The sequence below is a fragment of the Nicotiana tabacum genome, chromosome 2, assembly GCF_000715075.1.
Source record: "Nicotiana tabacum cultivar K326 chromosome 2, ASM71507v2, whole genome shotgun sequence".
NCBI classification, from domain to species: domain Eukaryota; kingdom Viridiplantae; phylum Streptophyta; class Magnoliopsida; order Solanales; family Solanaceae; genus Nicotiana; species Nicotiana tabacum.
The window spans coordinates 16158717-16170561 of NC_134081.1; the positions used below are offsets into that span (position 1 = coordinate 16158717).

The 11845-nt window shown below is 33.5% G+C and overlaps 2 protein-coding genes across 7 annotated transcripts; one reads left to right on the plus strand and one right to left on the minus strand.

The window, feature by feature from the left end:
• The first annotated feature begins 2901 nt into the window (after positions 1-2901).
• Positions 2902-5438, plus strand: LOC107810104 (DNA-directed RNA polymerases II and V subunit 6B). Its single transcript, XM_016634842.2, has 6 exons — positions 2902-3054; positions 4454-4487; positions 4585-4760; positions 4878-4929; positions 5045-5112; positions 5218-5438. Exons 1-6 carry the CDS (start codon positions 3023-3025, stop codon positions 5285-5287), a joined length of 432 nt encoding a protein of 143 aa, XP_016490328.1. The 5' UTR covers positions 2902-3022; the 3' UTR covers positions 5288-5438.
• Positions 5439-6415: 977 nt separating this feature from the next.
• On the minus strand, positions 6416-11573 carry LOC107810105 (short-chain dehydrogenase TIC 32 B, chloroplastic). 6 transcript variants are annotated; one of them, XM_075231237.1, is made up of 9 exons: positions 11540-11573; positions 11200-11320; positions 9279-9526; positions 9116-9195; positions 8844-8997; positions 8669-8747; positions 7769-7853; positions 7638-7684; positions 6416-6844 (listed from the first exon to the last, which is right to left on the minus strand). In XM_075231237.1, the coding sequence occupies exons 2-9, from the start codon at positions 11236-11238 to the stop codon at positions 6671-6673; spliced, it is 906 nt and encodes a 301-aa protein (XP_075087338.1). In that variant the 5' UTR covers positions 11239-11320; positions 11540-11573; the 3' UTR covers positions 6416-6670. The 6 variants fall into 6 exon arrangements, with proteins under 6 accessions (XP_075087338.1, XP_075087336.1, XP_075087346.1 ...); XM_075231235.1 differs by having other exon boundaries at positions 9279-9510; positions 11540-11572; XM_075231245.1 differs by having other exon boundaries at positions 9279-9510; positions 11200-11302; positions 11385-11552.
• Between the last annotated feature and the right edge of the window lie 272 nt (positions 11574-11845).

Consider the following 11845-nt stretch of genomic DNA (forward strand, 5'->3'; position numbering starts at 1 on the left):
GACAAGTATAGAGAGAAACTGATATATTATTCAACTTCAAACATATGTACATAATGAATTGAAAACTCCTCTATTTATAGAAGAAAAGAAGCAGCTGCGAGATTTTTCAGGAAGCAGCTGCGAGGCTTTTCTTGAGCTGCTTGTAAGCTGTCTGCATGAGCTGCTTGCAACCTGCATGTTTAATAAGAAACTGCTGCAAATCATTTCATTGAGTTGCTTGCAGCCTGCCTACATCAGCTGCTTGTCGATAAACTTCAGTAGAACACCAAACGGATAATCTTCTTCAGGAAAATTATCTATAACGGAGTAATAAATGGACATCCACAATATAATTATTTTCATAACAAATTCCTTGAAATTGATAAATATAGAGCTTCTTTATTTATTGCGGATGTATGTTCTTTCCTAATCTTGGAATACCAAATTTTCTTTAGTCGTGTAACATTCTAGGTGAATCACACGATAATGTAACATTAATTCTAGGCAAGTTACACAGTAAACATAGAAGAAATGTTGGGTATATAAAGAAATAAGTCTTAAATTTTAATGACATATTGTAAAGTTGTGTGAATTTAAATCCAAAGCGAATAGTATTACTAGTAGACTTTGAGCTGTTACATTTTATTTCTACTATTTCTACAATATAGATAAAGCTAAAGTTCATGAAATCACATACACCTTGAACTAGATAGGTCAAAGTGACTGGTTGAATTTCTTCGAGCATGGAATAAATGTCATGGCTCTTAATCATTTTCATTTATTTTGTAATTTCTCCAAATTCAAGTTTACTCTTTAAGCTATTATTTGATTAGGATTAAGTTGGGTGATCCAATAATACTAATCATAATTTAGACAATTCTCAAACATTTAACTTTCAACTACGCTCAGATACCTTACTAGTTAACTACTTCATAATGAATTTTCAATTGTCAACCATGTAGGCGCTCGTTTTTATGCTTATAGAATGTTAGGAGATCTTTACAACTTTTTTTTAAAGCTAAAAATCTATTAAATTAGTGGAAGAAATAGGATATTTATATAATACTCTTAAATTATTGGGAAGATATATATTACAAACTAAAATCTCAAGGGAGATTTGTGAAGTTATTATTTTAATAAATTATTAACGAGGAAAAATTATCAGTAACAATTAGGAAATTGAAAATGCTAATGCCAAAAAAAAAAATGCTAACAAATATTTACAAGTACTGAATCAAGCTTTGGGTTCGTCCTTTTTTTAAAATTACATTCAAGACATGTGATCATTCAAGTTCATATATTTTTGCACTTTTTAATTCAGCTGACTGAACTCTTAAATAAATTATTTTAAATTAAAAGAAATGTAAAATATGTTTGACCTTTCCCAGCAAAATAACAATTGCGATCCAGGTATTCTTGCTCAATTTAATTTAATGAAATTTATTTTCGTATTTCAACTTTGCAATAATTCTCGTGTCGAACTTTTCTGCTTTTATATAATTAGTACTGACATTAGAGAAAAAGATGAAATTGGAAAAGAAGATCTCTAAATTATTTTTAGTCACAAGAATAGATCATGACCCTTGAACTTAGCGTCTTTTATTTAGTACTCTCCTGAATTTTTTGTTGGCCTAATTATTCTATTGAACTTAGCAATTTGATAGTCTCGACCTCCTAGGATGCTAACAACCCATGAAATTGTGGCACACACAATGTCACATGGATTTTTATGTCCACATGGCATGTTTTAAAATAAAATCTTTTTAAGTCCACCAATTATTTGGACCATTTTTCTCGGGCCATATATATAAAAAAATTTGAAGCAATATTATTTTGAAAATAAATTTTTTATTTGGCTAAAGATAATAATATTCTAATTAAGTTATTTTTATATGTTTAGCTAAAAAAGAAATACATAGTTAAAATAAATTAAATAATTATTGTATCTAAAGAAGAAATAAAAAAAATAGAATTAAAACTCCATTATTTTGGTTAATTGTTTTTGGCTAAATATTATGAAACTTCAACCAAACGTTGCATGAAAGAAAGAAACGCACATTTTTTTCTTTTTCTAGAAAATATATTGTTTGAACTCCATTACTTTGGCTAAACCTTCTTTTTATTTGGCTAAAATAATAGAATTTAAACTAAAATTTGCAGATTTAGCTCAAAAGTGAATAAACAGTTAAAACAAATAGTCATTATATCTAAGAGGACAAAAAGATACAATTGGGACAAAATATGTAATCTATATGAAAATAAAACAAGGAGGCATACAGATGAAATAAGTAAATCATTATGTCATATTATGTGACACTTAATAGTTAAAAAGTACCTCACTTGAAAGATGATTCTTTATTTTTTTTTCTTTCCTTTCACGAGCCTAAAAGAGAGGGTATTCATGCTTTTTGTCACATTAATGTCTTGGTGGGTCGATGGTATCAAATTATCAAGTTCAAAGCGTAATAAAGCCAATGTAAAATTTAGGTATGCACTGAATAAAAATCGTCAAATTCCGGGGGTTCCTGATCTATTTTGCCCAAATTTCTTTAGTTTAAATGCACCTTTTGAATACAGTCGGTAGCCCGGTGCAATAAAGCTGGCATACCGTGTTCACACAAGGTATGGGAAAGGGCTGCACTCCAAGGGGGTGTGATGTATACAATCTACTTTAACGTAAATATTAGTAGCTGATTTCACGGCTTGAACTCATGACCTATATATCACACAGAGACAATTTTACCGTTGCTCAAAAGCTACCGTACGTTTTGAATACAGTCGATTGAACCAAAAGTGCTCAACTTTCGTAAGCTCAAACCATGTGTGTTTGAGATATAATGAAGACATAAAACATACATATCTCAAACTTAAGGGACCATTTGAGATAAATATAAAAGCCTCCAAATGGGCCGTAGTATATATTTAGAGTTTGATTTTGGGTTCAACTCTCACAAATTCACAGAAGGAGTACGCCTCCCTTTCCCCTCGCAAATATACACAAGTGAGACAGCAATTGACAGAGAGCTGTGAGGCGGACACAACAATGGCGGACGATGACTATGATATGGACGGAGGGTTAGTGCCCCTTTTCTTCCTTTTACTTTACTGAGCAAATTTTATGCTTATTTGGCTTATTGTGGGTAATACGATTTAATCGCTTGCTATTTGACTATCTCTGTTTTTTCAGTTGAAAGATTCTTCCTTTTTGGTATATTTAGCTGATTTCCAGTGGATATTAACCTCTTTTAGGGTTTAGTGCTTATGATTTCGTGCCTTTAACCTTTTAGGGTTTGTCTGGTGGTTTGTTTAATATTTGGGTTTTATCGTAGGGGTGGTTTAACTTGTTTTAGGGTTTATGCATTTGGGTTTTAACGTTTTAGGATTTTAAAGTTCTTTACTTTGAATTTTACATTGCCATTCTTTTGGGTAGGTCTTGAAGTCTATATTGAGGTCTGTTCAGCTGAAATTGGCACAAATGGATATAGCCATTTTGGTCCTAGTTGATATTGTAAAGTTCTTATAAGCATTCGAGAACCTGTAGTCTTGTTTTTTTCTTCCTCTCATCTTCTTGATTTTGCATGGCGCAGAATTAAAGTAAACAAATAAAGGTGCCCCCTTTGTTAACTGCTTAAGCTTTAAGGTGATTTGGCTTTCAGAATTTAACTTTTAGATGAGGCGGTTCACACAAGAGCTGAAAGAAGTCTTCGCTTTGAGTCTTATTGTGAGACATCAAGAAAAATATTTTCTCATGCATGGCCCGAAAGGAAAATTTTTAGACCAACATGTCAGGAACGTATGCAGATAAAAAAAACAAAACAAATAGAAGTGTCACCTCTAAAGTTTAAGATTTTAGATGAGGCGATTCACACTATTCAATGACAAGTATCTGTGTATTGGTCGGAGAGTCTATTCTTAAAAGGACCTTGTTGGATAAGGTGGCAGGATGCCCTTATAGAATTAGGTAGACGGAGGCTCCCCTGTAACGGCTCTACGACAGTACCACTGAGTGTAACTTATTCTGGATTGCTGCTTTTAATGGATCATTTGTGCCGGTTTGAGATTATTTTGAAATTTAGCTGATTAGTTCATTTAAGGTAATATACTATTTTGTCGATCAATGATTTTGAAAAAATTTATGCATAAAGTCGCTTAACTAGCTGCATTCTAGAGGACTTTCACATGAATGGTAATGGGATGGACAACCAGCAGTGCTGGAGGTTAAGGTCATGATGTTCACAGAAGTGTCCTATTTTGCTCCAGAAATGCTTTGTATTAATACAATGGAAATAGGGCATTGACCTTTAAGTCCAGCAGTCCAGCGAGGACAGCTATTTTTGTGGTTAAACCATTTGTTACTGGTGTATTTGTTTTTTGTTTTCTGATTTGGTGGTTGTGAAGATGAATTACGTTGGATTCTGGTAAAGGTCATTGGGTATTTTACCTATTAGGCATTTATCTGTCTACATTTGTGCAGATACGTGGACGAGCCAATAGAACCTGAGCCTGATGTAAGATGATTTCTCCTTGTATTCATTATTATGGGTATGTAATTTTTTTTCATTTGTGCTTAATGAAGCATATTGCATTATTTGGAATAACCGACAGGAAGGAGCAGAGATTGAAGAAGATAATGGCAACAATGAGGACATACCAGACCCCCTGTTGGGTGAAGGTGAGGAGAAAACAGAGCAAGAGCCTGTGGAGCGACCTCGGAAGACGTCGAAGTATATGACAAAATATGAACGTGCTAGAATCCTGGGCACTCGTGCACTCCAGATCAGGTCCATTTGTTTTTTCCCAGCTTTGCATTATTCCCAAGTTCGTATTTTAGAGTTTGAAAACTTGTGAAGCCAAATGCAATCTTTTATAATTTGGTGAGTTCTTTATTCCTTGAGCAGCATGAATGCTCCTGTGATGGTTGAGTTGGAGGGGGAAACTGATCCACTTGAGGTGAGCCTCTTTTTTAATCTTCCTTCATAGTTCAGACTTATGCACACAATGTTTGTTTGGTGAAGTTTCTAGATTGCCTGATGTTTTTTTCGTTAATGTTCATTTATGTTAAAAGATTGCAATGAAGGAGCTCCGAGAGAGAAAGATACCATTCACAATTCGCCGTTACCTGCCTGATGGAAGGCAAGGCTTCCTTTGTCTTTAAGCATCTGTTTTTATTTCTTTCCCATTTATTGCCTCATCCTCATCCTACTTAAGTTTAATTATCTTTTTTTGGTGTTGTATTAGTTATGAAGATTGGGGAGTCGATGAATTGATTGTTGAGGATTCATGGAAGAGACAAGTCGGAGGAACTTGATGCTTCTTGTGAGGAGTATTATCTGTTGTTTTTGGTTGTCGAACTCCACCAAATTATTGTGAAGTTATCAATGTATTAAGGAAAATTCAAGTGCTTATTCATATCGGCTGTGTAATATTGCAAGTTCTAATGGGTATGTACTTTGTCAACCATTGATGGAGCTAGGGCATGCTGAGTTTTGTATGAGATGGAAGTAATTTACTAGTAGGGTCCTGAGACTCCAGAAGTTCGTTAGTAAATGAAAAAATGGAGTAGACTCTCAACATTTTTTAGAAGGAAATAGGCTTGCACACTTAGCATGTCGTATCTGTGTTAAGATTTCTATATGTTTCCACCGATTCTCTCTTAAGCTAATAAAGACTACCTAAATTACTTCTAAGGTGTCGTTTGGTTGGGAAACAAGTTATTCTAGGATTAATATTCCGGGATTAGTTATCTTGGGATTGTTATTCCACAGGGATAAAAATACACTATAATCTCGGGATTAGTTATATCGCGATTTTAAAGTTCATCTCAAATTTATTTTTGGGATTAATTATCGCAATTTTGTATTGAAGGAGCCCTAAGCATAATGTTTGACATTGTAATTAGATCCATAAACCGGTGTATGTTATTTTCGAATAGTGACAAGAAAAAAAGAATTCCAATGATAAAAAGAGTAGCTTCCTACCTATTGATACAATTAATTGAGACTTTTGTTTACTCATCTCATCCATTGGTTCTCATGATCAATTTGTGAAAACAGTGGCAACAATCTTTGGTGAGATGCATATTTGAAACGACTTTTGAATCATTGCGACGCAACAATCACGAGAATTAAAGGCCAAAATATGATTTTGTAAAAACGTGAAAACTCTATCAACTACTCGTTTCAAAGCATGATAAACATGCAACATTGGATCCATGTTGTATATTTGAATGAGGTTGACTTCCTTGCTTCTCTCACGGTACATTCCTCTTCCTGCCAAATTACATAGAAGGAATAATTTAACTACATTATGTGAAAATACAAATTATTTTCTTAATGATATTTTACTCGACAAACATAGCAATCAGTCAATCACCCAGGAGTTGCAAAAAATATGAAAATAAATCACATCTCACTAGGATATCTTGGTCTACAAAATCTTTTGTTAATGAAGTCTATTGTTAATTGTGATATAGGTTAATCAGTATTTGAATTTGCCTACTGTAAAATTTGAACACAATAGACATTGCAGAGTCATTTACAGTAGCTGATAACCAAGAGAAAAGCAAAAAGCACTTCATTTAGACTTTAAACAAAACTAGAAAAGCTAACTCAAACAAACTTCTAATAACAGTTTCACTAAATATGAAGGAAATAACATTTCTTTCCAGGCTCTCTCAGGAATTATCAACTTATCAACTCTTTAAAGCTGCATTGATCAAGTTGTTACTGACATCCCAAAGGTTTCGAGCTAAAGCTTCGTCTTGTGCTAGCTTGCTTGGCTCATGCTCATTGCAGTCAACGAAATACTTTCCAGTGACGCCTTTTAGACTTGGATGGAGGGCAACATAGCATGTCGTAGCTGCTCCCTGTCAAATAGAATCATTGTCAATCCCAGTATGTATTTTCTTCTTCAAAAATCTAATGACAGTTTACATAATTATTGAAGTATGATTGCCCAGATAGTTCATTCATATTGAACCTTAACTTTATTACATAAAGATATGATATCGTAATGCCTTATTTTGTTGGAGAACAATTCATTTTACCTGGAATTAAAGGTCCACATAGGTGTCCAAACAAATTTAACGTAGATTTAACTCATATACGCTAATAGTGCAAATTCTTTACACAATCAGTGCCTTATAGTAGGTCATTGCCCCTATTTCCTAGTTTATCATCTCATGATCAATAGAGTTGGTTAGACAGTGTACTAAAATTAAACTTATTTAACCTAGCTATCTCGTTGCCAGAAGAGTTAATCCTTTAAAATACTCGAATAGAAGACCACAGAGGCAAAACACTGACTTTTGAACCTATTCAAAATATAGGCGCTTCTTTAATTTCTGATTAAGGTACAAGGGCATTGTTGGGAAGCCATTAACAGAATTTCTTGATTCGTTAATACCAAATTGCCTATAGTATAATCCTCTGCATATTTGTAATATAGTTCTACAGGGAAACTTTGGGATAATTTAGTTAAAAAGACAAAAATTAGCAGATGTCGTTATTCAGCTAATAGGTGCATTCTATTCCTTTAGTTATAGTTGTTCTGATGATGTGTTAGAGTTATAAAGCTTTAAACTCAGTAATGCGGTTAACTTTTTGTGACAACGCATTTTCAGAAAGGTTAAAATCCTTTCCAGGAATTAATTTATTTACCTGAGGGACATTCTTCCACATGAAACAAGTGAAAGCCCTAAAGATTCCTGTCAAAGAAAATACAAGTAAAATTCCTGAAAAATGAGTGTAGTAGAGGCAATCTTTTGTAGAGGTTAATATAGAATACATACTCATTGAAAGACCAGAATGTCTCATGAGGTTTGTCATTATTAAACCTGGATGCACTGAGTTGACAGTTATATTTGCTCCCTCTTCCTGCATTTGAGGACAATATTACACTTTTTTAAAGTATTCTGAGTGTATATCTAGCTGCAAATTCAGGTAAAGATTTTTCATTAGTTATTCACTTAATCTCTTAAATACAAGGAATATGAATAGGTGCAAACTCTCTTATACAGTAAATACATTAATTTTGTTTAAGACCAATATCAATAAATAAAAGTGTCCAATCAACATTTTAAACATGTATATTAGAAGATTTGCTCAATTCAACATGATATTAAAGTACGCGAATATTCTGAATGCGATTCTTACACGACCTATTGTCAGAGAATTTCCACATGCTCGACCACTAGCATGTGAAGTGACATGTTGAAGATTGATATAACATATTACGAGTGTCTGAGCTCTAACTGTTTATACTTTTAAGATAGAGGATTCACACAATCCAACAACTTAAGGTTGTGACACAACATCTCCAAACGCAAACTTGTACATCTTTTCTCTGTGATGGACAACCTAGCCACCAGGAAATATGCCAAGGACGATAGGTTGTTAAGCCATTGGTTTGATGAGCCCATGTGGCCAAGAACCAAAACCAGACTAACAGCAGAGGCCGATCTAGAGCAATTCAGCGAGTTCAACTGAACCGCAATACTTTTAGTTCAAATCACTAATACATATGTAAAAAGATTTTTAAAATGTAAATATATACTAGATTACCTCCATTTTGAACCTGTTGACTCTAAATCTTGGATTTGCCTATGCTAAGAGAGACATCTAGTTTTGATATTATATCAGTTGCTCCTCATATGGATAGCTTGCAGTAATAAACAAGTTTATTGAGTTACCTGCAAGCGACGAGAAAGTTCATTGGAATGCAATAGGTTGGCTAACTTGGATTGCCCATATGCTAGTCTTTCTTGATAACTGGTTCAAGAAACAACGGTTGGAAGTAAACTAAAGCGATAGTTTTAGTTCACTGTCCTGAAGTGGACAAAAGGTTGATAGGGTAATGTAGTATACCTGCTCTTGTCACTGATTTTGTGAAATTGTATTCCTTCTTTATAGGGGTACTGATGAAGTATTGATGACAGGTTCACAATCCTACCCTGAATACCAGTAGCTTTTGATGTTTCCTTCATTTTGTCTATAAGAAGGTTAGTCAAGTAGAAATGACCTGAAAACCAACAAATAGAGATTTGCGAACTATAAATCAGCAGTGTCGAGAGAGTAGATTTTTCAGGTAAATAATTCAGCCAAAATGTGTATTTCAAGTTACACATTGTAATATATACCTATATGATTTGTGGCGAATTGCGTCTCTATGCCATCTTCTGAAAGCTGAAATGGACAGAACATAATACCTGCATTGTTTCTAATTTGCAAATTCTCATTAGGTAAACATATTGTTCTAGTAAAACTCTATCGAAAAGCACATTGGAGAAAGAGAGCAATTACATTAAGATATTGAGAGGAAGGTTAAGTGCTTTTAATTTATCAGCAAATGCCTTCACTGTTCTAATTGAGCTCAGGTCAAGTTTCTCAACATCGACGCGAGCAGCATTATTGTCCTTCAGAATTTGCTGCTTTGCTTCATTTGCAGCCTCCATATTTCTTGCTGCAATAATGACATGGACATTCCTCAAAGCTAAAACTCTTGCTGTCTCCAAACCGATGCCGCTTGCACCTCCTGTAGTCGCAATGCGCTATCATGACAAAGTTGATTGGAAAATTACCATAAACTGTAAATAAAGTACACCATGAGCCTAACTCAACACCAAACATTAGCACATGAAGTGAGGATTGCCAACTTTCATATCAGGAGGTAAAGATTGCCAAGATCATATAAGGAGATAATTGCTCATCCTCTCAACCCATGAAAACGTTTACTTGAAAATTACAAAACATTCTAAAGAAAATTGATCTTTGACGTAACTCAACCACACAAAACCAGCTCATGAGGTGATTATTGAGAAACTTGACCTGAGGGGATAATCGTTTAATCTCTTCACCCATGCCGGACATGTTAGCCCAAGGGTTCAACAACTCATCTATAGTTTTGATGATAACAAAATTTGAGAATTAAATTTTAATAACGGTGTGTATTCAATTTTACAGGATTGAATTGAGCCAAGCCATGTGCTAGAAATATGATTAAATTCAAATCCTATCTTACGAAATGATATGCTACAAAGTATACTGTCCTTTACTAAGAAGATGCTGAGAGGGTTCCAAGGACTTGATCTAAGATACTAAGGGGATCGACTCAAGGTGCAGTTAAAAAGATTATGACTCTACACTGATTCAAGGAGAGAACGAAGCCAAAAATATTCTTGGAATAAATGGTGTAATATTGGACGCAGAGCCTAGAATTTAGAAGCAAAAAGAATCATTATATCAGTGTTGTAGAAGCCGACAAATACAGAATCAAGATACTACCAAACAAGGCAAGAAAACTGTAGATGAAGAAAAAAATTAAAGATCAGCAACGGCTAGTAGAATCAAGAGTGAAGACTGAACTACAAATAGAAAAAGCAATGAAGACAGACTTTTAAAATTCAGTTGCTCTCAAATTGCTTAAACTCAAAAGCTGTCTGTTCATCACCATCCAAAGCTCACAGTGATTTAAATCATGCTGTCTATAATTCCTTGAGCAATTGCTCTCAAATTGCTTATTATTGTGACTCATAGTATTTTTTATGTAGTTTTCAATTATGTAAATTTTATTTCAAAAAATTTAAAGATTATATGTCCTAATTCGTGATCAAAATTAAGAGGTTTGACTCTCGAAATTCGAACTGCATCACATAAATTGAGATTTTGGACAGAGGAAGTAACAAACATACTATAAGAGGTTAAGATTTCAAAAATAGAGTTAAAAATCTGCAGAACTGCAGCTAACTTAAATCCTTATATTATTTGTATAACTCAAAAGTCATCTGGTAGTAGATTTATCAGTCTATCACAGAGGCGGATCTACAGGGTACACACATGTACCCAGTAACTTTTGTCCGGACAGTGTACATGTGTTAAAAAAGGGGTATTATCACTTTTAACCCGCGCCAAAAATTATTTACATTCGGTAGCCGAAAAAGTATATAAAATTTGTATACTTTTTGTATATAACATACAGAATGTATATATACATAAAATATACAAAAAAAATATACATTTTTCGGCTATTGTTTTGAGAGCGGCTATATAATGTCATTTTCCCCTTAAAATAGTTCACTAAATATCAATAAATATTTGATTGTGAACTCAGTTATAATTGTAAATTTACTTAAAGTTATTGCAGTAACCCATAAACTTCGAATCCAGGATCCGCAATCTATCAAGTATCTAAGTATATATGAATGAGACTAAATATGAAAGTAACCTGTAACAATGGCGGTGAGATTGGAGCCGTCAATGCCATCAGTAATCTGTTCAGCAGTTGAAGCTGATCCAAACCCACTTGGCCCTGGTCTACCTGTTATCAACTTCAACATTTTCCCACCCTAATCACACACACACACACACACACACAGAGTTAATTAGAGCAAGCAAAAAGAGATTCCTTACCTTCTGATGTTATAAACTGAGAATAAGGTAGAAACCAATCTGGTACAACATATAAAGAGTGGATTGTTGAAGAAGATAATTAATAAAGACAAGTTTCGAGTTAGAGAGTTGTGAACAGAAGGAATATTGGGTTACTATAATTCTTATTTTCTTACTTCCTCCTCTAATGGCACAGTTCAGATCGGAGAGTCAGATTTTTTATGACATAAATTTTTTAAACTTTTTAAACTAAAATTTACTATATATTTAAAAATTATATAAAAAATTATTATTTCATAATAATTAATAATTTAATATATTTAAATGAGACAAAAAATCAGTACCTTGTGACGGAGAAAGTACTAGTATAAGTGATATTTTTTAGATTAAAAAAAATCCAAAGACACCTTTTACTCGTTGCGGTTTATAATAAATAATATTTTAACCTTTTTATTTTGTTCTAAAATAAGTGTTATTTTACC